Genomic DNA, 26,533 nt, shown 5'->3' with positions numbered 1-26,533 from the left:
GTTGTGTCTCCCCTGACCCAAACAAAAAGAGGGGAGTTGGGGTGGATGTGGCACTCTCTCGTTGAGCCCTACCATGTGGGGCTGAAGACTGAGCTTCCTGGCATCATTGCTTGTCCCCCTGACCATTCCTCAATGCCCCCCCTAGGGGGGGCATGCCCCACAGTTTGAAAACCACTGTGCTAAGCCCTTGGCTTCAGTGGTATCTTGTGATGATGAGTTTGACAGACTAACTGTGTCATGGAGGAAAAGGGTTTCCCTTTTAATCCATCTTTAAATTACTGCCTTTCTGTTTACCTTATTCTTTTTTGTGAGAGTGCATATGGGCTGGTTTAGATGAACAGTTAGTGCATGGCAAGCTGGGGTGTAAAGCTACAGCACATTTGTGTGCCATGTACTAACTGTTCATCTAGATGAGCCCTAAGTAAGAGGACCTGGTCTACCTTCTGTATATAGTTCATTAGTTTGTATATCACTACCATGTCTGCCTTGCTGTGTAGTCAGTCCTGAACAGCAGCTCCAGCTACTTTGGTCCAAAGAGGATATATGTTTTATTCAGCATGAACCAGATGGCCTGTATACAGAGAGAGAACAACAAGAAATATCTACTCTGACAGTCAGTCAACATATGGGTTATATTGCGGCTGCTTTTCCCGGAACTTTCAACCGTTGAGTGACACATTCTCTGATATACCTATTATCTCTGAGCCGTCCACCTCCCATTAGTTCTGACAAACCTATTTTGATTGCATAAACCTCAGTGGAAAACATAGGAAAATCCTCTGAGTCCATCTTTCTCAGAGGGAGAGGTAATCTTGCTGGACCTGGTTTCTCTAATAGTAAAATGTCTTAGAAGCATAGTACTAGCTAGCTCTTCAATTCTCCTTCCTCCACCAAACTGAAACAAATTTGTTATTGTGGCTAATAATAATTACTTTGTAGGTCTATGGAAGGCTTCCACTCTCCCCTAACACCAAAGGTCAGGCCTTCTACCTCACTTTAGTCCTCTGATCACTTTCTGAAAATGTTAACCTCAACCCCCTCGAAAGTGAGACTGTTAGCCAGACCCTTTCTCTTCCTACTGTCTTATTCCCTGTTGTCTGGTGTGCTGACAAGCCCCCTTCTCCTTCACTAACTCAGTTGATAACATGGATGCATATTTCTCCCTGCCAAAGAAAAAAATCCCAGAGGAAGGGTTTGATGCTTCTTGACACTATCAGATAGTGCTTAATGACCTATCTTGTTCCCACCTCCTACTTAACTCTAGTCCATTGCTACTTTAGCCAGCTTCCCACCCCCAGGTTCCATGTCCTCTCATGACCCTTAAATTACTCTTCTTTGTTGCCATAGTTTCTGTGACGAGAGTCAGACAGTTGGTGAGCACCCCGCAACAATTAGGTTGGTTCAAGAACTAAAATGGCCTCTTGCTTTCACTTGAATCAGAATATGAAATTACTTCGTTCTCCTTTCCCCTTCTAGTGACAAAGAATGTACCTAAAATTCTACCTGTAAAGGATAAAGAACTTTAGGTCTCCTGACCCATTGTTAATTCCGTGAAGGAGCCAAAGAGTATATAAATCAAACTTGAAATTAAAAGCACTGTTCTGCTGAAGTGATCAGGTGTCCTCTCAATGTACAAACTGCCCTCTTTCAAATTCTTATTAAAACCTTCTGTGCCAAAAGCTGCACAGAACGTGTGGGGTGGAAGGGTAGAGAGAGCGGGGACAGAATTAAGATAGTTCAGGTGATCTGTATGGTTGTGTTTTCTGACTTTCTCCAAGTGTCACAATAACTTTGAATATCAAGGTGTTATAAACTATGATTGGACTTTTTAATTAGTTTTTTTTGGGGTTTTTTCTTTTTAGAAAGAACTAGAGTTCAAAAGTGTAGTTCAATCAGTTCTTAACTATTCTATAGATATTTTCCATCATAACATCTTAACTCAGTTTTTTTGTTTGCCTGAAAATGTCCTCAGCTTTATTAAAATGTTTCTGTATAGGGAAGCTCATTTCAACAATTACTATGGATAGATGCTAAATTAAGCCCTTTGGGTTATGTTAGCTATTATTATGTATAAAATAATTTTGCTTCCTTTTAAAAAAAAGTAATGTTCAGAACATAGACTACCAGAGTTGGAAGGAACCTCAGGAGATCATCTAGTCCAACCCCCTGCTCAGAGCAGGCACAATCCCCAATTTTTTTTTTTGCCCCAGATCCCTAAATGGCCCCCTCAAGGATTGAACTCACAACCCTGGGTTTAGCAGGCCAATGCTCAAACCACTGAGCTGTGCCTCCCCCCCCAAAGCACAATGGTTTGTCTGACACAGAGAATTCAAATAGTATTTCACTATTAATCATTGCTCAGCCAGAACCATCTTCATTCATAAATATCTTCTTTCGTCTGGAAGATTAGTATTGTATGAGGCACAGCATTCTAAGATTTCCTGAACTCCAGGAGTGTCTTATGTAATTATGCCCTTTTATAGATGCTTTTTTAAAAAAAATACTTAAAAAAGATTCTATGTGGATTATAACGTGAAAGCTAAAATCAAGATTACTGTTACGTAGTTTTCTACCTGCCTCCTCCACCCAGATTAATGTAGTTTATTTTTTATATACTTAGGTGCTCATCACTGTAGTACCTGCATAACTCGCAACACCCTTCTGAGGCAAGGAAGAATCCCCATTTGGTAGGGAAGGTGAGGCAAGAGTATAAACCCCCAGTTTAATAAAACATTTTTAAGCAAGTGCTTAAGTGAATCTCTGGTGGCTTAAGTACATGCTCAAAGTTAAGGATGTGCTTATGTGCTTTGCTGAATAGAGAGAGACTGCTGAATCAGGGCCTACGTCACTTGCTCCAGCTCATGAGGTGAGTCTGTGGTAGCGTCAGGAATACAATACACTTTTCCTGATTCTTAGTGCTATGCCTTAATTTTCCATTATGCACAATCACAGGGCTGTATCTTAGCTGTGTGCTGTGACACTTTTGTATTTTTATGCCTGATTTTGCAAGCAAGTAGATTTTAAGTGAGGTGAAACTTGGGGGCACTCAAGACAAATCAGACTCCCAAAAGGCGTACAGTAGTCTAGAAATGTTGAGAGCCACTGGCTTAACATACTTTATATAACCTCATCAGAATCAGACATATTTTGTTTTGCATATGGAGATGGATACAGTTAACAGTCTTGGACTACAAATCATCCCCTTTTAATCTATTTCATGCTAATAGTGTGTGTCATGATCCTTTGCTTGTTTACTTAGGTGTTAATAGATGAAGTTTGTGCCTCTATTGGTATCTTTACTATTTCTTTCTGATCCCTGGAATTGATCCCATCTTCCACTGGAATTTTATCATCTCAATTAATATCTTATTTGATAAGGTTCATATATATTGAAACAACATAAAACTGTACATAGAATAGCGAGGAACAAGAAAGGTGACACAAAATCCAAGGAGTCCTTTTTTTATATAGTCCTGGAGGTTCAGATATTTGAACTGGGGGTGTGTCGGTATTCATACCTTGTTCCTGAAGGCAGGGTGATTTTTTGCATGTCCTAAAACTTCCTGTTTACCCACTGTTGGAATAAAGTCTGACAGGCAACTCAACTAGTGGTGGGCAAATAACTGACTTTTCAGTTCACTGGCAGTTCTGGGAGGAAAAGAATTCGGTTTAGGTTGAGCCGAAAATTCTGAAGAAATTTGGCAAATCAAAAAAGTTGACAAAATATTTTGTTCAATGTGAAACAAAATGTTTTCTTTCATTTCTGAGCATTTTTAAAATAAAAAGCAAAGGCAAGGAAAGTAGATTCATAAAGCACCCAGAGCAGAAGGTAGCAGCTCCTTTATAACCTTAGCCCTGTGATTAGGGAATTCACCTAGGATGTGGGAGATCTGGGTTCAGTTCCTCCCTCTGCATGATACAGAGTAGGGATTTGAACTTGCATTTCCCCTATTGCAATAGAGCACTCTAACCTCTGGGCTAGGGGATGTTCTGGGGTGGATCTCCGTCTCTCCAGTTGAAGCTGTTCCACTTTGTGTAAAATAACTTGAATAGTTATTGGGCCAGAGACAGTGAGTGAAAATGACTTAATAGGTACCTCCGTCCTTTCCTCTGGCTGTTTTGTGAATGGTGCCTAAGTCCTGGTGTGAATCCAGCGTGGGAGGGGGAAAAAGTTTCGGCTGAAATTATTTAGTGAATTTTAGTCAAATTCCCAAAAAGCTCTAGGTCTGCTAAAACTGCATTTTTTTGACAAACTATTTCTGCAAATAATTTCACCCACCTCTGAACTCAAGCTTTCCCAATTATAAGTCTTTCTGGAGCAATATCACTTTCTGGCTATTGACAGTACATTGTTAATCATTACTTTTACTCTTCAAACCTAAGTTGTGCATAGAATTTCTTTGGTTAGCATATCTGATAATGAGTTTCTGATCAAAGATAAGCAAATCTATATTTATATTAAAAAGAATTAACTATTGGTTTCTTTTTTTTAATAATGCCAGAAAATGTCTGAATAAGAAAAAGTAGCCAAACAATCTCACGTTTTTTTACATGCTGTGTGTTGGGCTGTATTTCAGCATTTTCACTTTGACTTCCTTGACTAACTTGTAGGCCACTGGCTATTGGCCATATCTGCTCCATTCTTCTACTGAAATATTTATTCCTAAATCCGCCTGTCATTTATATAGTTTATCTAAGGCATAGATCACCCTTGGGGAGAGGGGGGGAAGCAGTTTTGTTTTTTCCTCCAGACTTTTGTAACAACTGCTATATCTTTATCACCCTCCAATTTAATCTCCTTGGGAAAAATACAACTACATATCAGATTTGAAAACAAGAATACAGTATGTACAGTAGGTTATTGTACACGTGGGTTCAAGCATAAAAATGGCACTGCAAGCATACAGGGCTCGTTACTTCTCTCCTTATGTGTAAGCAATTCCCATTAGCCATGTCAGTGGGACTTAGACATATAAGGGGAGAGACCCCCAAAGCATTTAACAGAAAGATGGAAAGACATTTTGTGTATTAGATCTAGTAATTTTAACTTAATGCTTAGAGTATACATTGAACCAAGATTTCCTCTCCTGAATTCCTTTATCAGTACATTTGTATTAAATGAGGGTTTGTGGGAACAATTGTAGGGGCTGGAACTGGAAGTGAACATAAACAATATCGGACATAAGTATTCCCATATTTAAAAGTGATTTATTTTGCTATATGAATGTTTCAGTATTGACTAAACCTGGTGGAGGAGTGTGTATGAAGAGGGTTATTTAGCCATTATAATCCTAGACAATTATTTTAATATTCATGGCTTTCAGTGTTTAACTCATGGGCTGATCATTAGTTAGCTCTTTTGGTTTTGAGGTAGGGGTGCTCCGTTCCTATCAGGACCAAAGACATGTTTTAATGGTCTCCCCTCAGAGGCTGATGGAAACTAGTTTCCAATGACTGGGGAAGAATTCTATGCAGCCAACAGGCAATTATATCAGTGGTCTGGTATGTCATTGTCATAGTCTTTTTGTCCTCACCTGTTGATACAACGGTTCCTAAACACCGTTTTTCCCAGTGTAACTCTTCCTAGTCACCATGGGTCATGGATGAACTATGACAAATAGCTCATCAGTGAGAGAACTCCTATATCAAGTCTGATTGCAACAAAGAGTTTGTAAAATCAACATGCAGGGTCTGTGAGGAAGTGAAGAAAATTTTGGCTTATTTAACTTCCATCGTAGAAGCTCCATAAGCTTCCATTTTGCAGAATTGCATCAGTCATGCACAAACTGGTTAACCCTGATTCTTCTTATAGTTTATTTGTAATGCGTTGAGATCCCTATCAGATCCTTATTGTGCTCACAGATATATAACTATAAGTAGTCAAAACTCTTTTAATCAAACCTTTTTTGTTGAAAAATGCCTTTTTGATGTAAACAAAATCTTTCCATTAACATTTTTGTTTTGTTTGAAAGTTTTCATATTTTCAATGAAAATTTTTTTGAAACAAGTGAAACTAAATTTTTCAGTTTGTTTTTAAATGAAAAATTTCATTTGTGGTTTTTGGGTTTTTTTTGGAAATTAAAAATGTTTAGTTTCAAGCTAAAATTTTTGGTGGTTTTTTCCTCCCCTCTCTCCTGTGCTTACATTCCTTCCTTTTCTCAGGTTATAACCTCTTATTGAGATATTTTGTTTGGTTAGAACTCTCAGTACTGCACTGGAAACAAGGGGGTGGAGAAGGAAACGAGGGAGAGAAAGTGGTGGGGGGAAAAAGCGTGGGGGAGATTATTTTAGAAAGGAGGTGAGAAGCAAACTTAAAAACTTTAAATTGAAAAACAATTTTTCAGTTTTCAAAAAAACAAAATGAAATTTGTCAATTGGAAACAAAATTTTTCATTTAATTCATTTTGAATTTTTTCATTACAAAAGAAAAAAATCATGTCATTTTGATTTTTTTGGTGAAAATTTTGTTTTTCAAAAATGTTGTTAAATACTATACTGTTTTTTACTAGCTCTGCATACAACAAAATGATGCCCCTGCTCCCAAGAGCTAGTAACGGCACTGAATGTTTCTTGATCTGAGGAGTTCTCAAGTTTCTCTGCAGATAAGATCAGTTGGGTTTAGGCCAAGATGTCTGCTTCCATGGTTGCAGTATCATCTATGGAGGAGGAGGAGAAAACCAGCTTTCTCTGTTTGAATTTTAGATGGTGTCACTCCCTGAGACATGAGAGGAGCTGGACTTGGTTAGAGCTGTGGCCTCTGCATTAGAATGTGTTTTTCTCTGGTTAGAGAAATCTAGCAGGAAGATGTTGAGGATGTTTTTAGAGTTGACTGTCCTCTCTTTGGAAGGCAAGTAGCTTGCTATAAGTGATTACTGGACCCCCCACGTAAGAAACCATATAGGAACTGACAAACTCTCCAGTTGTCTCTGTGTCTAAAATTTCCCATATTTAGGAAAGATTATTGAGGAGGTTGTGGTGAGGTAGCTATAGTAATATCTGGATTCCTCAGATGGTTTCAGTCCTTCTCAGTTTGAGGTTTGGCCCTTTTTATGTTAGGGGGGATTGCACTAGTTAATAATCTCCTTCTGGCAATAGATGATGTCTGTTCTGATTCTTTTAGATCTGTCCTTTGATTCCGTTGACCATGGGTGTTGTGGACCTGCCTATGGAGCCCTGCATGGATTGAAGATCAATTCTTTTCTCTTTTTATGAGGAAATGCTGGGGAAATTGCTATCTTCCCCAAAGGCACTTTGTAACATTTCCATTCTTTGGCTCCTCCTCTTCTGCATGAGGAGAAACAAGTGGAAGAGATGGCAGAGATTATTTTAGTTCTCCGGTTGTGGGAGTGTGCCAGTTGTTCATTTTCCTGTATCACAACTCGGGTGTCACATCTGTTGGATCTCTAGCTGTATCTGGATGGCCAGCTAACAGCAGTGGTCAAGATTTTTTGGGGGGTGGGTTGTTTTTCCCCATCTGCACATGGGTAAGAGGATATAAGCTTTTTATTAAAGTTGTGGGTTCCCTACAGTTATCTACATGTCATTTCCTTGAGAGTGGGTTGCTGTAATGTGGTCTACATAGGGCTACATCTATTCAGACCATTCAGCCTGTGCACAGTACAGTTCCTAATGTTGCTTCACACCACTAACACAGTATATATGCACTCAGATCAGCACTGCCTTCTGGTTGCTTGCCTTGGCTTCCAAGGCACTCACTGGAGCAACACAGAAATCCATTTAAATATCTAGGCCTCAGATACTATGGTGATGATGGCCATATAAGTGTCTAAATAGGTGCTTTGCAACTTCATTTAGAAGCTTTAGTTTTGACCTATAAGGCCATAGGGTGTTTTGGTCCTGGCTAACACCACCTTTCTCCTTGTGTGGTACAAAGCTGTCTGATATTGGCGGAGGTCATTGAGCTAATTGCTGCCTGGTTTAAATGGGAGCGGGCTGGTGGTGGGGCATTTTTAGTGATAGGACCTTTATTCTGAGACTTGCTTCCCTTTGCTGTGACAGCTCCCACTTCTGTATTACATTCGGATAAGTTGCAATGCCTGTCTGTTTTCCCAGGTTTTGTAGAAGGGTATATTCGAGTTTAGCGAGAGGACTCTCAATAGCCAGATCCTTCAGTTAAGAAGGTACAATCTCTTTCTTACATCAGTGTATTTGATAAGATCTGTAATTGTTTTGACTGTCTTCTATCTCATCTTTCTATCTAATTAGTCTAAGGTATTTCTAGGGTATCCATTGCAATTGTATCCTAGTATCTGGCTGTCTAACCATATGGTTAAGGGGCAAAGTTTTCATTACTCTAAATTAGCTGGAGTCAAATCAAGGCCACCCCTTCTGCCAGTGCAGGATGGGCAGCTTAGCAGAGCCCACCTTTTGTTCCCCACTCCTCAAAAACTCACCTAATTCATACTGTGCAAGTCATCCAGAGCCACAAAGGAGTGTGCCATGGCAGGATGTAGATTTAGGGGAATGGTCTATATATTCAGTGGTCTCCCTATGGCATTTTGGAGACAAAAGCAAAGAGGGCTGAATTTGGCCCCTTAAACCTGTCTCCCCATCTTCCTACCTTCTTCCCAGCAGTTGCTGGGTAGAGCTGTATTCATAAGAAGCAGTGTAGTCTAATTGCTAAAGCACTGGCCTCATAGTCAGAGACTTGGGTTCTAAGCCTAGTTCCTAACACTGACTTGCTTTGACTTCAAACATATCACATAACCTTTCTATATCTCTTTCTCCATATTTAAAATGAGGATAATATGCCTCGCAGGAGTAACATGAGGCTTAGTTACTTAATGTTTGTGAAGCAGTTTGGGGAAAAAATGCTATCTAAGTATTTTTGTTGTTCATTACACTATGCATTAGCTGGACAGTATGAAACACCTCGGGTGAAATCCTGGCCCCACGGAGGTGAATGACAAAATTCCTGTTGGCCTTCATGGGATGAGGATTTCTCTCCACATGCTCATTACCAGCCTTGTGTTTACCAATCCAGCGAAGTGGTGTAATCTTCTCTTACTCTTTTACTAGATCATGTTGTGACATTATGCCCCATATTCTTCCTAGAAATATTGTTATGATATGAATATGGGATAACTAAGATGTTTTATGCAAGATGGGTCATGTGAGGTATCATTGGAAAGGTTATGATTTACTGAATGTAATTAATTATCCAATTTGTATGGAGGTACCACTCCTGTATCTGAAGTTAGGAATATTGACTGTATAACAATTACAACTGTGTGTACACTTGGGGAATGCCCGCCAGACAGTATGCAATCAGCCTGGAAGGGCCATTAGTAAGGACAATAGGACTTTGAAGATACTAATATCCCTCCTTCCTGAGAAGTTTCCTGGGATGCTGTTTTGACACTGCAGGGTCATGTGATAATGTTACCTGGTACAGAATACCATCCTGAAATACTGATACTTTTCCATGGGAAGGGGGTCAAAACTGGGAAACAAAGGATTCCCACCATCTGTAAATCCTATTTAAGGCCGGGGAGTGAGTTAATCTGGGCTCTTCTCCACTGCCTTCCTGCCCAAGAAGAAGACTGCTGTAAACACCTGAAGAAACAAAGGAACTAAGCTTGGGGAAGGGGGTGGTGGCGGCGGCAGCAGCAGCAGGGGCTGAGCCTTGGTGAGAAAGGTCAGCCTGTGAAAGGAATCCCTGGAGATTTATGCTGCAAGCAGTGCAGTTTACCTTCAAGAAACTCTGCAACCTGCTTGAAACAACATTTAGGGTGAGGAATTATTTGTAGCCAGTAAAAAAATTTATCTTTTGTAGTTAATAAACTTGTTTTTGTTTATTCTAAAACAGTTTGTGCAATTAATAATGGGGGGGGGGGGGAGAAGTTGTGCATATCTTCCTCCACATTGAGGGAGGGAGTGAATTTCATGAGCTTATGCCAGGGGTTCTCAAACTGGGGGCCGGGACGTTATTACATGGGGAGGTTGCAAGCTGTCAGCCTCCACCCCGAACCCCACGTTGCCTCCAGCATTTATAGTGGTGTTAAATATGTAAAGAAGTGTTTTTCATTTAAAAGAGGGGGGTTTCACATAGAGGCTTGCTATGTGAAAGGGGTCACCAGTACAATAGTTTGAGAACCACTGGCTTATGCTGTATAGCTCTCTCTATAGCACAAGACAATATAATTTTGGGTTTACACTCCAGAGGGTGTGTGCACCAGAGTTCTGGACAATTCCCCTAGCTGAATCTTCCCACACAGAGCTGATTGCAGACTGTGTGATTCTGCAGCTGGGTGTGTCCCTACCTCTGTGTGCACAGCAGGACAGAGTGAGGGAGCCCAGGCTGGTTGAACAGGTGGATTCAGTGGGACCCTGGAAAGGGGGGTCCAACTCATCACACGTGTTTTTTGGAAGGTATTGCAAAAATCAGTTATTAGACAAGTATATTAAATTTCAGTATCAGACCAAATCTAATCTTTGCACCTGATTCAAAGCTCATTGGAGTCAATGGAAAGATTCTCACTGAGTTAAATAGACTTTTGATTAGGCAATTAACCATGCATTGATTGGTACCTACTGTGCTGTGTTAGGGAGTCACAAAGGGTTGTTCCACCATATGTGAAATCTGAATGTTTCCAAATGGAGAAAAGAGTGCTCTCTAACAGTATTCCAAAAATCTTTCAATACATCCATACAAAAGGATGATGCTTTCATACTTTTAATAGCGTACCACATGCATCTTAAATTCTTCTGTATTTTTTTCTCCTCTTGAGTGGTATATATTTGTTTCTATCATCTGTTCTCTACCCTTCTGTGAGAGAGCATGAAGCAAATATGTGAATTCCATTATACTGTTAAAATAACTAAGTTTAAAAAAAGTAGGTCATTGACCATTTGTCTCCTTAGTAGTAGAAAAGAATCATGCTTTCTCTGTCTTATAATTTTTTACACTCTTCATTTGGGGGCCAGGCTGTGATGCTCTTACTCACTTTCTCCCCTCACTTTAAAGTGGTGTCTAAGGCTCTGTTCATCACATGTAAAGGTATGACAATCTGGCCCTTGGTAGTCTTTTTAGTTCTCTAATACTTCATGTTTCATACCCTGCATACAACCATTTCTTCCTCCCTTTGCTTAGGTTGGCCTTGTGTTATTACACCTAGTTTAAGTGTTACTGTTCACAGAACTCTTCAGCATACATGAACTGATCTCTCAAAGTCACATGGGACAGAAGCGTATGCAGCAGCAAATATCACAATGTGTCCTTGCCCTGGGCTCCTCCTAAGGCTTCTGCTTTAGCAGCCAGTGCGAATCTGCTTGAATGTTAGCCTCATTTAGCCTCTTTCAGTGGACAAACACATCTACGGCCACCTAGCAATTTGCCAGGAAGAGATCTCATCACTCATCAACTCCATCTTATTATCATTATCCAGATTAGTAATTTGTGACTGGAGACTGTTCAGTTATAAGAATCTCAGTTAGGATTTTAAAAATAATTGTAATTCCAGGAACTGAATGAACTATAAATAGATTATTACCATGTTTTATAATCCAAAAGAACAGGATCAGTGAGGTAGATGGAGTGGCCTTGTCAGGGGTGACTTGTTTCTTTCTTTCCTTTTTTTTAAAGGAACGGGGAGGCAAATGGAAAAGGGGTTGATGGGGTTTTGTGTCATTATCCTGTAATTTGGGGCTCTGGTACAAAGAAAAACTATACAATCTATTCAAATGGGGAGAAGGCATTTATAGTGGCAATTAAATGCATTTCACAGTAGGAACACTGTCTCTGCAGCAGTTAGCATATCCCACTCTATGGTATTTTCACTAAGAAATTACACATCCTGACCTTTCCCTTTCTCCTTTCTGTAGATCATCAATTCAGTGGTACTGCTGATCCTGCTGAGTGCCCTGACTGATCCTGATCAGTACCACTTACCAAGTGCTGATTTAGGGGGCGAATTTGAATTTATGGATGATGCCAGTAAGTATATAGCATTTAATTATCAGTATTTCATTTCTGTTTCTGAAGCAGTAGTATTTTTTAGGCAGTCTGGTAATGGTTATGTCTCCTAAACATTGCTTCACTACAGTATCCTAGCAGTTTGGCTTTTATTGCAAAAGGCATATCTACGGCACAAAACCACCACCACACTGGAACTGATTGTTTATATTTTCAGTAGTCTCATCCAATTGCCTGTTAACTGAATGGGTACAGAGACCAGCTACCCCTTCACATCTAGCAGAGATCCCTCCAGAATAGTGGTGTGGCTTATTAACAGGGTGTGTGGAAAAGCCTACACTACCTTTGGCTGTGATGTAGCCGTTCTGAGGTGAACAGAGGGAGGACTAGAGTCAACAGAGCTGCAAATCAGCACGTTCATTAGCACTAAAAAAAAAAAAAAAGTAAATAAGGATATGAATAGTATTGGTTCTGAGATTATTATATTTATAATACATTTGCATGGAACTACAGAAGCAGGAGTCCTTGTCTTTTCTCAGAAACTTTCAGTATCTCTCTCATGGCTAATAAATGGCACAAAATTCATTGATTCGTGGTAACTTAGGACTTTCTTTCTCCCACTGAACGTTATGGCAAAACTTCCATTGAATTCAGGATCCTGTAGGGACTGGGGCATGGGTGGTCATGCCTAATGGTTAGAATCAGGAGCCTGGGATCGCATTCAGGGTCAGGTGCCACATCAAAGATTAGAGCCAGAGGCAGAAGCAGAGGTAGGGAACAGGAACAGGGACCTGGAGCGAGGCAGGAAAGCTGAACAGACGGGTCTGGGATAAGGAGGACAGGAACCAGGAACGGAGTGGGAGGCAGGAAGCCAGGGCTCTGGAGTCAGGAAAGGTCCATAGTAGCAGCCAGCCAAGAAATCCTCTAGTTGTTCGGACAACTTTCTGTGGCTCTTTCTGGTTTAAGTACAGCTTCTCAGCTAAGTGGTGGGGCTGGACATCTCCCCAAATGAGGAGCTTCATGGATGGGGCCATTTGCAAGCTAGAGCTCTGCTGGCCCCCTTCAGCCATTCATGTGAGGTGCTGAGTGGTGGCCATGGTCTGAGCACGGCCTGGGGAACTGTGGGCCTGGGTTTGAGGCCCATGATCCCTCACATCACCTCCCCCTCAGGGAAGTAGTGGGCTAGGTTTTTCAGGGTGGCTTTCATGGAAGGCATTTACCAGGTCAGCAACATGGACATTCTCTGCCAGTTCCCAGGAGCATTCTTAAGGACTGTAGCCTTCCCAGCTCACAAAATACCAGAGTCTATCCCATCTGATTCTGGCATCAAGGATTTCATGGACAATATACTCATCATGGTCTTGAACATGTAACAGCAGGGTGGTGGTGGGTGGGAGCGGTGAGGGGAATGGGTCCTGAATGCAGGACTTCAGGAGTGATATATCAATAACTGGGTATATGCAGAGAGAACGGGGTGAACAGAATTCAAAAGTGATTGGGCTAATTTGCCAGCAAACTCAGTAGGAGCCAAGGAACATCAATTCATATGGCCTCTTCACATGCAGGTTTTTTGTTGAGAGCCATGCCTTCTGGCCTACTGAAAGGGCCGGCCCCTCCTGTCGTCGGTAGTCCACATATAGTTTGTAGCTCTTCTTGACATCCTCCAAGTAAACTTTCAAGTCGTCTTGGGTTCGATGCATCTGTTATATCCAGTCCAGGGTTGGTGGTTGTGGGAAGTGGTGGGTAGCTCCAGGGAAAACCAAGGTCGAACCCATAGTTCAAGAGAAAAGGGCTTTGCCGTGTAGATGCATGTTATGAGTTATTGTATACAAACTCTGCCTGATATAGAAGCAAGAATCAATTGTTCTGGTGGACGTTTATGAAGCATCGAAGATAGCATTCCAGGATCATCTTGGTTCTCTCCTCTTGACAGTTTGTCTGAGGGCAAAGGAGAAGAGGCAGAAGCAGATGCAAACGTCCGGAAAGCTTCTTTCCAAAAGCAGTAGATAAATTGTGCACCACAGTCAGAAACTATTTACTCTGGAAGGCCATAGTGGTGGACAACTTTGTCCACCCAGTGCCAGGGAATTTCTTGAGATGAGGGTAGTTTGTGAACCCATTGGACTTAGGTAGTTCTTCTACAAAATCTAAGGTGATGACTGTCCAAGGGCCTGATGGAGTCTAAAGGGAATGCAGGAGTCCGAGGGATTTATTGCGTGACTCCTTGGAGCGGGCACATACTTTGCAAGAGGCCATGTAAGCCTGAACTGTAGCCTGCACGTGAGGCCACCAGAAGAGACGAGGGACTGAGTTTTAAAGGAGCCAAAATGTCCTGCCACGGGGGAAGGGGGAGAGGTCATGACATACTTGTAGGGTTGTAGTTCTTGGAAGCCCGGGGAGGAACATATGCCTTTTATGTAAGTTACCCCATCTTGGACATTGGGGTTCCCTAATTATGGCTTCCTGTTTGACTACAGGGATCTTGTGTTCTGAGGCTGATTGTATAATGAACGGATCTTGGCAGGGAGCCACAGTCAGAAAGTTACGAGGCTTGAGGATACAAATATTTTTAGTCCTTAGGTTTAGAGTCCTTTAGGCCAATGTAATATTCACCCTTCCTGGACAAAGCATTAGCTGTGCTATATTTGGTTCCTGGATGATAGGAGATTGTGAAACCAAAGAGCAAAAAGAATAAGGCCCATTGAAGTTGTTGCTGGTTAAGGGCCTTTGCCTTACACAGATATTCAAGGTTCTTATTGGTATATACCTGGACAGGATACTGGGACACTTCTAGGCAGTGGCAACAAGGTGGTCTTAATTTGTTCTTCAGGTGTGTTTTTCCTGGAAGAGAAGGCACACAAATGTAGCAGTTGTTGAGCACCATGCTTTGGGGATAGCACTCTGATTTCCCAGCTGGAAGTCTCCACTTCAGTGATAGATGTGTGAGGTGTTGGGGTGGACCAATATGGGAATGGTGGAAAATGTCAGTTTTAATTCTTGAAGGCCTGATATGCCTAGGGAGAGCAGAGGAACTTGGTGGTTTTGCAGAGCATGGCAGCAAAAGGGGCAGTCTGCTCCGAGAACTTTGGGATGAACTACCGATAGAAGTTTACAAACCTCAGAAGACTTAGTTTGCAAACGTTCCATGACGCCACCTACTCAAGGACTACGTTTACCTTGCACAGGTCCATTTCGATACCGGCAGGAGATAAAATTCCTCGGGTTCATCCTATGGAGAACTGATCAAAGGCACATTTTTCTAGCTTAGCATAGAGGCCTTGTTGGCATAGCTGCTTCAGGATGGAACGGATGTGCATATTTTGTTCGGCACTGTCCGAATAAGTACATCATCCAGTTTTGCTACTATGTATTGGCCCAGAATGTCCTAGAATACCTCATTAATAAATTGCTGGAATGTTGTGGGTACATTCATCAAACCAAATGGCATCATGAGATATTTGAAGTGACCATAATATGTTTGAAAGGCTGTCTTCCATTGTCTCCAACTCTAACATGTACTAAGTTGTATGCCCTCTGGAGGTCTAGTTTTGTGGATACTCAGATGGTGCTCATGTGATCCATTGGCTCAGAGGTTAGTGATAATGGGTCTCTGTTTCTGTTACTGCCCTGATGTAGGGTCCGATAGTCCACATGTAGTCAGAGGCTTCCATCCTTTTATAACAGGGAAGACTGGCGCCTCCACAGGCAAAGAGAATTTATGAATAAAGTCCTGGGCTAGGTTCTCCTGAAAGTAGGTACGCAGCTTGGCTGGTTTGGGCTCTGACATGGCATATATCCACTCAAACGGAGTGTTGACCCCTGGTTATAGCTCGATTGGGCAATCATAGTCCCTGTGCAGGGGCAAGGTGTTTGTGTTCTTTTTTTCAAAGACATTTGTAGTCACTGTATTTGGATGAAGTCAAGGACCAGAATTAGCCAGCAGCTTTGCTGGGCCAGCTACCCCGTGTGACCTTTGGGGGCAAGCAGTGCTGGGGGCAGAATTCTGAGAGAGATTCAATTTTTAGTTTGCACCAGCTGATAAGGGGGTTGTGGCGGGACAACCACAGGATACCCAGGATCAGAGGGAAGTGCAGGGAATGGCTGGCACTGAACTGTAGGGTCATTTGATGCCCTTGGTTAGTTACTTTGAGAGGAACAGTTCCTGTGGCCACTGGTGTGGAGGATAACAGCGGCTCGTCGATGGTCTCTACCAGGTCTGGAATGGCCTTGGGCCACAGAGGAATCTGTAGTGTCCAGGCTGCTTCTGCATTGTTAAAGGTGTCTACTGCATGAGAGTCGCTAAAGGTCTGCTGCAGAGAGGGTGGTTGGAGAGGCTCCAGAATTCATAACTTGACTGGTACTTGCAGGTGTAGTACCAGTCAATGGGAGCCAGCGTGTGCTTCCATGGGGACCTCAGTTTGGGTTTTAGGGGGATACTCTGTTGGGATGCCCAGGCTAGCCCCCCTTCACCAGCCCTGGACTGTTTCCTGGGTTCCTTGGGGGCAACTGGAGATAGCGTGGCCCGGCTCCCCATAGTAGTAACATGTATTAAGGCTTTGCCAGCATGCTGTCTCTCCAGGGGCGAAATGCTGGTGGGTCAGGTCTGTCTGCAGCTGGTGAAGCAGTTGTGACACCCCTCTCATTTCTTCCTGTCATTCATGTAGGTGATTGTCCATATGGATAACAAGATCTGTGAAGATGTCCAGACACGCTAGGGTCTCAAGTTCATCCTTAACCTTGTCCTGCAAGCTCCATCGAAACTGACACAACTGGGCCCCCTCATTCCATTCCATGTCCAATCCGAGCTGCTGGAAGTGAGCTGTGTAGAAGGTGTCTGTGCCCAACCCCTGTGGAGTTTCAGTGGGGGGGCGTGGTTGGGGTCATCGAAGACTGTGGATATTGCCCCCTAGAAGGCATGGCATCCTAGTTAGATAGAACTGGACTGTTGGCCTCCAACAGGAGAGAGACCCAGTTCAACACCTCCCCTGTCGTCAGGCTGACTACCAAGCCTAACTTGGTATGGCCAGGAGCGAACATTTGTGGTTGAAGCAAAAACAAGGGCCAGCATGGTTTCATGAAGCCTCGAAATTTGGAGTGGCTCCCATCAGAACACTTTGGCAGATGGATAGCAGGTCCCAGCTCAGGTGACAGCACAGCCAGACAGGCTCACAGCGTTTTCCATGTGACGTTGATGGTCTTGCTCCCACAATGCCTGATCCTCAGTGGCCAGCTGCATGTTCTGCACCAGCAATGCTCAGTTATCTACCTGCACTTGCAGGGTATGGCAAATACCACTGGATCCAACCTCTGGTGGGCTGACTTGGAAGTTGATAGTGGTATGAGCAAGCTGTAGGGACTGGGTGTGGGTGGTCATGCCTAATGGTTAGAGTGAGGCACCTGGGACCAGAGCTGGGGTCAGAGTCAGGTGCCAAGCCAAAGATCAGAGCTGGAGACAGAGTTAGATGCCAAGCCAGGGGTTGGGGAAGGGCACAGAAACAGGGAGCTGGAGCGTGGCAGGAACCAGGAATATAGGGGTCTGGGATAAGGAGGACAGGAACCAGGCACAGGCAGAAAGGCAGGACTCAGAGTCTGGCAAGTACGCAGGGTCTGTAATAGCAACCAGCCAAGGATTTCTCTAGTTTCTCAGACAACTTCCTGTGATGCTTTCTGGTTTAAGTAGAGCTTCCCAGCTAATTGGTGGGACTGGACATTTCACTCTGTCAGGAACTTTATAGGTGGGGCCCTTTGCATGCTAGAGCATTGGTCTGAGTACTGCTGGGCTACCCACAGGTGCAGGTTTGAGGCCCATGATCCCGCACAGATCCAGATCCATTTCTTTTACCAAAACCTTCTATCCTCTTATGGGGTGTGACAGGGTTCACTCACCTTTTGCGAGCATCCCCTTGGCCAAGTACATGTACCTGCGCACACCCCCTTTGTCATGTGTCTTCAGTGACTCAGCCTTCCAGCTGAGTCTCACGCTGTGTGATGACAGCAAAACCCCATCCAGGGTACAAGTTCAACAAGGGTGTCTCTCAGTGCCCTCTGTAACATCTCCCACAAGTGGTCCCTGCTCCGGGATAGAGCAGTGCTCCCTCCCTGGTGACAGTCTTCGCCCTCTTAGGGCCTTTCTGGCTGCAGCTCTCCGGTTGGACCGCTGTAGTTCAGTTCCCCCTCTGCAATGCCTCAATGTCCAGGCCACTTCCCCCAGTGGCTAAAGGGCATTGGGGGGAATCTGGGACCTCTCACTACTCTGGATCCCAGCCCAGGGACCCTGTAGATAGCAGCTGTCCACTGTGTCCCTTTATCTAAGTTGCACTGCTCCTCTAATTCCCTGGGCCACTTCCCTGTGGTACTGCGCCATCTTCACCTTTACCTCAGGACCTTGTCCTGATCAAGTCCCCGCAACCAGCTCAGAGATCCTTCTTGCTCTCCCTGGTTTCTGGCAGCAGTACCTGGTTGGAGGTCCTGCAGCTCCCTCAGCCAGCCACACACCATCCATGATACTCCAGCTCTAGCAAGGAACTGGAACTTACTCTGGCCCTGTAGTTCTTTTTATACTGATCTTCTGGGCCCTGGTTGGCTGTGTCCCACACAGCTACTCTAGGCAGCTTAGAGGACCCTCTCCACTGCCCTTTTCTGGGGCGGGGTGTGGCAGGGCCACCAGGCCTCTAGCAGGGGGCCTCAGAGGATCTGATATACCCTGTCACATGGGGGAAAACACTTTTTCCCCTCCATTAATATTTGTGAGTTTTTAAAAATTAATTTTTAAATATTTGATAGGAAATCTTCTTAGCTTAAGTGATTAGTTTTAAAACTAAGATCTATGTATCCATATTTCTGTAGCTACTTTCCTGCTGATTCATAAAACACTATTCTGGATCTAAGTGATTGACTATTACACTAAACACTTCACTGGAATATGGAGGAAGCTGTTTCCATACACTAAGCAGATGGGACAATGTGTATATATTGTAACACAAGTGCTTATAGTAAAAGGCCTAGGCCCTTGCATTGCTCTGGTTGAATTCCACAGGAATTTTCCCATTGACTTCAGTGTCTCTGAATGTGAAAATTAGAGAGCTTGCATCAGAGCCTCTATTGTGTCACTTCAAATGGCATATCAAAATGATGTTTATTTTCACACATTCTTTAAGGTTCATACGCCAAAAATTTAAATATATGGGGCTTATTACTTTTTTAATGTGTTTTGACTGGAAAAAATCTTATCTATCAATCTTTTTATATGATTGGGTGTAAGATAATCAGGGCTATAACAGATTCAAATGGAACCTAGCTGAAACTGACATACTAAAACTGACTGTCCTGTCCTAATTCTTGGAGATTAACCTTGCAATGATTGCTATCAGTGTGGGTTTTATATAGCTGACATTAGAGGTCTGCCAGTGCTGGAGGCTTTAAAATAATAATTCTGTTTTGTAATACTGTAGCTGTCAGACCAACTACATTTGGGATTTCTATCTTGATTTGAAAATCCTGTTTTCTCTGTGGCCTTCAGAGATGAAGTCTAAAAGAGTAAAGGATGGCTTGTAGTCTGAGTAACCTCACATCCATTTGAGAATAACTGAAAGTGAAATGGTTCCTAATTACAAATGGACCTTGAGAATTCTCCTTTCATTCTGATCATTTGCTTGCTTGATTTTCATGATTTATGAAGTACAGACGGCTAATTTAATTAATTTGCTATTCAAATTACTTTCAATCTCTGTTCAGAGAGAGGGTTTTTTAAATTTATGACTAGGATTGTTTAAACCTTGGTATTTTCTGTTTGAGATAAAGTACGCAGGCAAATGTTCACATTAATATTCTCATCACACCTTGCCCTTTTTTACTGGTCTTGTTCAAAAGAAATGTTTTATATATTTTTTGCATGTTTCATATGCAAAACATGCACAATACATAATATGTTTGAAAACTACAAAATTAATCAATTGTCATGTTTTTTAGGGCCTTATGTTCTGTTGGGTTTCAACCAACCTGTTTTTTTTGAGTAAAATTTTGCATTCCAAAATCATTGCCTACTTGGGTGGGGTGTTTGGGTGGTGGGTGGTGGTTGTTGTTGGTTGTGGTTGGTGGTTGTTTTTTTTTGCTGGCAATGAATTCTAGGTAGAAGTATAATAGACTTCTAATTATTAGTATTTGAGACCACATTCTATTGCAGGCACAAGTTGTGGGTGCAAAATTGTTGTTCCACGCCTCCCAAAACAGAAGCCAAGTCACTGAAAATCAGGCCTTAAAGTTTCAGGTAGACACAAACCTGTCCACGATTAGTCATGATGGATGAAATCCTGGCTCTGTTGAAGTCAGGGAGAGTTGTCATTAAAGTCAATGAGGCTAGGATTGTATCTTTTTGTATTTGTAGGTGGGAGTAAGTGTGGCTTATGGAGCACTTTCAGACTTGCATTAACAGTAGTTGAGAAAATTCCCATCGCACTCAGGACACAGTTTCTTCAAACGTTCTAACTTTATAAACATCAGTATGACATAGGTGCTCCCAATGAATAGAGGAAACATTTATAAACTGCAGGATTGTGAAGGACTATTGCGTTCTCAAGGGTCTGAAGTGAATGGGGGGGAAGGTGGGGTTTTCGTGGCTAATTGAGGGTGATGTTTCTCCTTTCCATTTTGGAGACAGGAAAGGGACATAATGGCAAAGGAACTGCCAAGGCAGGCATGCTGGGAAGGTACCAGAGCACGTAACTTGGCAGTCTGTACCTCTCACACACATCCCTGAGCTAAAGGTGCCTGAGGGAAAACTTGAAGCCTCCTATTTGCCCTTGACATTGGCACTGCTGGGTTCAGTAGACTGAGCCCTCGAGAGAAGCACCCCTATTTTTAGGGACCCTGTGAATAGATAAGAATATGCAAACTAGATCAGCTGGAGAGGTGAGAGCTGCCCTGTGTACTTGTTTGGGTTTTTAAAGTCTGATACGCTGCATACAGGGAATGGAAATAACTGTAAATAAACCTGAAATTCCAGAGGGTTTTATTGGCTTAACTTGAGACTCCTGCTCAGTTTGTCTATTTCCATAGACCATGACCCTGACATGTTAATAGTGCAACAGCTGTGTTGCTTCTCATGTCAGGTTACTAGTATTGTCTGTTGTTTTTATTTATAACTGTTATTTATTTATGTATTTGTTACTTATACAGTGCCATATATGTACATGATACTTTACGAAGTCAGTGAAGATGGAGGGTGAAATCCAGGCTCAATAGAAGTAAATGGGAATTTTGCCATTGATTTCAGTGAGGCCATGACTTCACCCATGTCTCTGCCCCAAAATGTTTACATGTCTAAGTTAAGATGAGAACAGCAGAAAACTGTTTAAATGGCTTCAAAATAGTAATATTAGCTGAAGTAAATAACCAGACTTGGTTTAAAGAAAAAAAAACATCCCTATCCTTCATGTTCTCTCACTATTTTTTCTTCCTTCTTTCAGTGATGCTCTGTGCATAACGTTGGGCAACTTCCAAGCAGTGGGTCTGTCATGATAGAGAGCAGCCGTGCAGGAGATGCACACAGTTCACCCTGAGAGCTTGGAAGAAAGGGATACTGCTTTTGATGTCAGGAGTCACCCTTAGCTGTGAGCCAGGGATGAGGTCTAGGACTCCAGCAGGTGAAGAGACAGTAGATTAAAGTTCTCAGTGCCTGTGTTGGATCCAAGCTCAAGGACTTGAAATTTTCCATGTTACCTGCCATCATCTATTTACTTCTCCTTGTTTCCTACACCTGTAGCACTGTCTGCCACTCTCAGACCTTTTCACCCATCTTCAGGGTAAGCAATCCTGTGAGTGAGATAGGTAGTAAGACCAGGAGAGCAAGTGGGATGATTACTGCATTCAGGACCCTGAAGGAAGCTCCAGTCTTAGGGGGAGCGCCTGCCTTTGCTTCCTGCAGGTGCTGTCCTCCAATTTTCTTTCTCATTTCCACTCCTGGTCTCATTCCCAGGGCTGATCAAGTTGCAGACTCTCTGGATGAATTAGGCTGAATATGTGCCAGCAGTCCTCAATAACATCAGCTGTGTCTTCTCCCTAAAGCAGGAAGTAAAGACAATCAGAAAAATACGATCTAACTTCAAAAATTAAGGAGGTTTAGTTTAAAATGCACTGATTGGGTCTCTTACTGCTTGTATAAAAAAGTGCTTCAAAAATCTACTTTAGGCAATAATAAATATGACACAGAAACAGTAGCAGTACATCTCAGCTGATAATCACTAACACAATAGAATGCATTGCATGATTAGTTACTATGAAAGAGCACTCAAGGGTACTTGTTAGTATGCTAAATATCTAGTTTCAGTTCTAATTAATTTAAGCTGACAACTCAAAAGTGCTGATGGGCTTTTGAATAAAAAAGAGCCTGAATGAGCCAACTAGGGCTTGATGTAGCTAGAGAGAGAGCGCAAGCACATCAGATCAAAGCAGAAGTGTCACATTTTATAGCAGTTTCTGAGATTCTGGCATTGAAATGACACTGATGTCACTAGTAGAACAAGTCCTATCACAGTGCTATGTCAGTCATAAATTAAAACTAAAAACAATTTCTGCTCAAAACAATGAATGAGTGATTGGTCTTTGTGATGGGGTCTACAGGCCCCACAATGAACCAGGGCTGGGAGTAGAGCAATACTGGACAAGGATGACTCCACCCCTCAACAGGTGCAGGGCATGCTCCGAGCATAGGGACAGTTTAAAAGGACCCTGGTTGTCCCGAGAAGGGGAAGGTGCTGTTTGCTGCACCAGGAAGCAAGGCTGATGCTGAGAGCTGTGTCAGAAGTGGCAGCAACTTTGTGAAGGTTGCTCTAGGATTTGGATTCTCCATTCTTTGGGAGCTAAAAGAGATTGAACAGGAGGCTGAGACACCAAGGATTATCCTCCTAAGCCAGCGGCCGTCTTGCCCGAAACTGAGGAGCTCCAGACTGGTAGGAAGTGACCCAGGGGAAAACATAATTTGGGGTAGCTCAATAACTGGGCCAGATGTTTTGATAAACCCTTAGGGCCTTGAGTCAGGACCCAATAGAATGTGTAGGATTGGGTCCACCTCTGGGGGAGCAATCTGAGCATGTGCTGAGGGGGCAGTTTAAGGCTGCAGCCGGGGCACCCACTGGGATGACTAGGCTGGCAGAAACTGTACGACCACACCTTGACCTCTGGTCATTGGACCTTCCTGCAACAGAATTGAAAATGGATAAAGTGAATGGGCAGGGGATGGGTAAGAGCTTGTCCTGGGACATGGACACTGCTGGACCCAGACTGAAGAATTTCAATAACAAAAGTCTGCGACTGATCTAATTCTTCTTTGATCAGCACAGGTGAGGAGCACTAATGCCACGAAGTCTAAACCAATCCCTTTCTTTAGTTAGTGTACTCATACCAAGTTTGCTCAAAGTCATTTTTAGTTTTAAAGTGATGTATTCACTGTCATGGTACTGAGCAGTTTGTGTAAATGAGCAAAGGTAACGGCAAAAGGAGGAATGCAGGGTTGTGGTTCCTGCTTAACATAGCTGTGTTTTGATGGGTGCTTTTTTCTTCTTGAGTTAATCAGCATCTCTATAAATAAAATGTACCCCATGGATGAGTCAAGATCTCTAGGTGTTGGGTTCTCTGCATATCCTATTCCCTCTCCTTTCTTTCCAATGTTTGCTAGTGCCTCAGAAAAATGGATGCGATGTCCACACATTCCCCATCTTACATTTAAACTTTCTGTATTAAAGGTGGGCAAGTGAAAAAGTGAATCAAAATGTCTGGGATTAGGGAAGCAAAAGACCGATATCCTCTTGCAACTCCCATCAAAACCTTAAAATATGTCAAGTTTCTAACAATTCTACTTGTGCCGCCTTTTCCTTTGCGTGCGCACACACAAACACAGGTTTTTTTGGGGGTAGTTTCTTCCCAAACTTCTGCTGTTCATAACAGGTGTATCAGATACATCGACATCTTAGTTTGTGTGGTGATTTTGTTATGAATGAGGGTTTTTAAAGTTGTTGTTTCTGCTATAAGATGCCTCTGGCTCTTCTGCTTGGTTTTATAAAGTGCTTTTTCTTTAAGTTGCCACCGACCTTTTGAGTTTTGGTGTATTCATTATGACAAAAACAGAGAAGATGGTAGCTGTGTATTCATTTTGATTTCTTTTCAAGACCAGTGTTAGCCTGGCTATCCTTTCTTTGAGTTGCAAAACAGAATCTGAATTCCTTGGGTAAAATCCTGGCCCGAGGGGAATCAGTTTGAGTTTGATTCCATTTGTCACGAGCTGATTGCTCTTAGACTAGCTAGTGCCTCAACATAGGCAAAATATACTTCGCTAAACAAGTGTTCCCCCAACTCTTGAAAGCTGAGCCTCCACTTCAGGAAAATGAAATCGATCACATCCTCTCTGTAACATCACTATACGTTAAAGGCCTATGTATTTTAATGTGTACATTGTCCATCATGGGATGGGCTATGCACATTTCACATTGGGAAGGCTCTTTTAGCAACCATAATATCTACAGCAGAGGTGTCAAACTCATTTCATGTGGCAGGTCTGCCACTTGACTTTGGACACATTCAGGAAAAATAATTGAAATAGAAATTAAAAACCATGTTGGTAAGTACTTACATTCACCCTTTTATTTATTGATATTTCCTTTTCTTCAGCTAGCCAGGCTGGGATATCTGCTCTCCAGCATTTTTCAGTGCCATTTTCCCTCGCCTGGACAAATACCTTTTTTCTGTCAGACTTATGCCTCTCTAGTGCCTCTTAAACAGACCAAGTGGTTCTTAATCTGCATGCGAGGCTTGGCATGATTGCTGTGCCAGAGTCTGGACTATGGGGTGTGATCTGTAGAACGCACCAGTGTGTTGTGCTCTAAGTCCTCTGTGTGGACCCTGCTGGCACACACAAAATGTTCCTTAGGGCACATTGACATAGTCCTGTCAGAAAGAGGTCTACATCAATGTATACTAGGAGGGTCTACACAGGGGAGTTAGAGCGCACTGGTGCTCTCCAAGTCGCACTCCTGTAGCATGTGTCGTCATGCTGTCTGGAGTGGCTTACAAACAGGTTTCAGAGTAACAGCCGTGTTAGTCTGTATTCGCAAAAAGAAAAGGAGTACTTGTGGCACCTTAGAGACTAACCAATTTATTTGAGCATGAGCTTTCGTGAGCTACAGCTCACTTCATCAGATGCATACCGTGGAAACTGCAGCAGACTTTATATATACACAGAGAATATGAAACAATACCTCCTCCCACCCCACTGTCCTGCTGGTAATAGCTTATCTTAAGTAATCTTCAGGTTAGGCCATTTCCAGCACAAATCCAGGTTTTCTCACCCTCCACCCCCCACACACAAATTCGCTCTCCTGCTGGTGATAGCCCATCCAAAGTGACAACTCTTTACACAATGTGCATGATAATCAAGTTAGGCCATTTCCTGCACAAATCCCACCACCAACCTCAGCCTGGTCCAGTCCACACAAGAGATCCACTTCCTGGACACTACAGTGCTAATAAACAATGGTCACATAAACACCACCCTATACTGGAAACCTACTGACCGCTATTCCTACCTGCATGCCTCCAGCTTTCACCCTGACCACACCACACGATCCATCGTCTACAGCCAAGCTCTGCGATACAACCGCATTTGCTCCAACCCCTCAGACAGAGACAAACACCTACAAGATCTCTGTCAAGCTTTCTTACAACTACAATACCCACCTGCGGAAGTAAAGAAACAGATTGATAGAGCCAGAAGAGTTCCCAGAAGTTACCTATTACAGGACAGGCCTAACAAAGAAAATAACAGAACGCCACTAGCCGTCACCTTCAGCCCCCAACTAAAACCCCTCCAACGCATTATTAAGGATCTACAACCTCTCCTAAAGGATGACCCAACACTCTCTCAAATCTTGGGAGACAGGCCAGTCCTTGCCTACAGACAGCCCCGCAACCTGAAGCAAATACTCACCAACAACCACATACCACACAACAGAACCACTAACCCAGGAACTTATCCTTGCAACAAAGCCCGTTGCCAATTGTGCCCACATATCTATTCAGGGGACACCATCACAGGGCCTAATAACATCAGCCACACTATCAGAGGTTCGTTCACCTGCACATCCACCAATGTGATTTATGCCATCATGTGCCAGCAATGCCCCTCTGCCATGTACATTGGTCAAACTGGACAGTCTCTACGTAAAAGAATAAATGGACACAAATCAGATGTCAAGAATTATAACATTCATAAACCAGTCGGAGAACACTTCAATCTCTCTGGTCACGCAATCACAGACATGAAGGTCGCTATCTTAAAACAAAAAAACTTCAAATCCAGACTCCAGCGAGAAACTGCTGAATTGGAATTCATTTGCAAATTGGATACTATTAATTTAGGCTTAAATAGAGACTGGGAGTGGCTAAGTCATTATGCAAGGTAGCCTATTTCCTCTTGTTTTTTCCTACCCCCCCCCCCCCAGATGTTCTGGTTTAACTTGGATTTAAACTTGGAGAGTGGTCAGTTTGGATGAGCTATTACCAGCAGGAGAGTGAGTTTGTGTGTGTATGGGGGTGGGTTTTTGGAGGGGG

General features: G+C 42.8%; 1 protein-coding gene across 1 annotated transcript in view; it reads left to right on the top strand.

Annotated features, from left to right (window-relative positions):
* Positions 1-26,533, top strand: part of LAPTM4B (lysosomal protein transmembrane 4 beta) — a 126,889-nt gene that overhangs the window by 15,390 nt on the left and 84,966 nt on the right. Inside the window, exon 2 of the mRNA XM_077808921.1 lies at positions 11,845-11,956. Within this exon, the coding sequence (XP_077665047.1) occupies positions 11,845-11,956 (112 nt within the window). The remainder of the gene's footprint in view (positions 1-11,844; positions 11,957-26,533) is intronic.

The sequence above is a fragment of the Eretmochelys imbricata genome, chromosome 2, assembly GCF_965152235.1.
Source record: "Eretmochelys imbricata isolate rEreImb1 chromosome 2, rEreImb1.hap1, whole genome shotgun sequence".
NCBI lineage: Eukaryota > Metazoa > Chordata > Testudines > Cheloniidae > Eretmochelys > Eretmochelys imbricata.
This window is presented reverse-complemented; position numbering and strand designations above follow the sequence as displayed.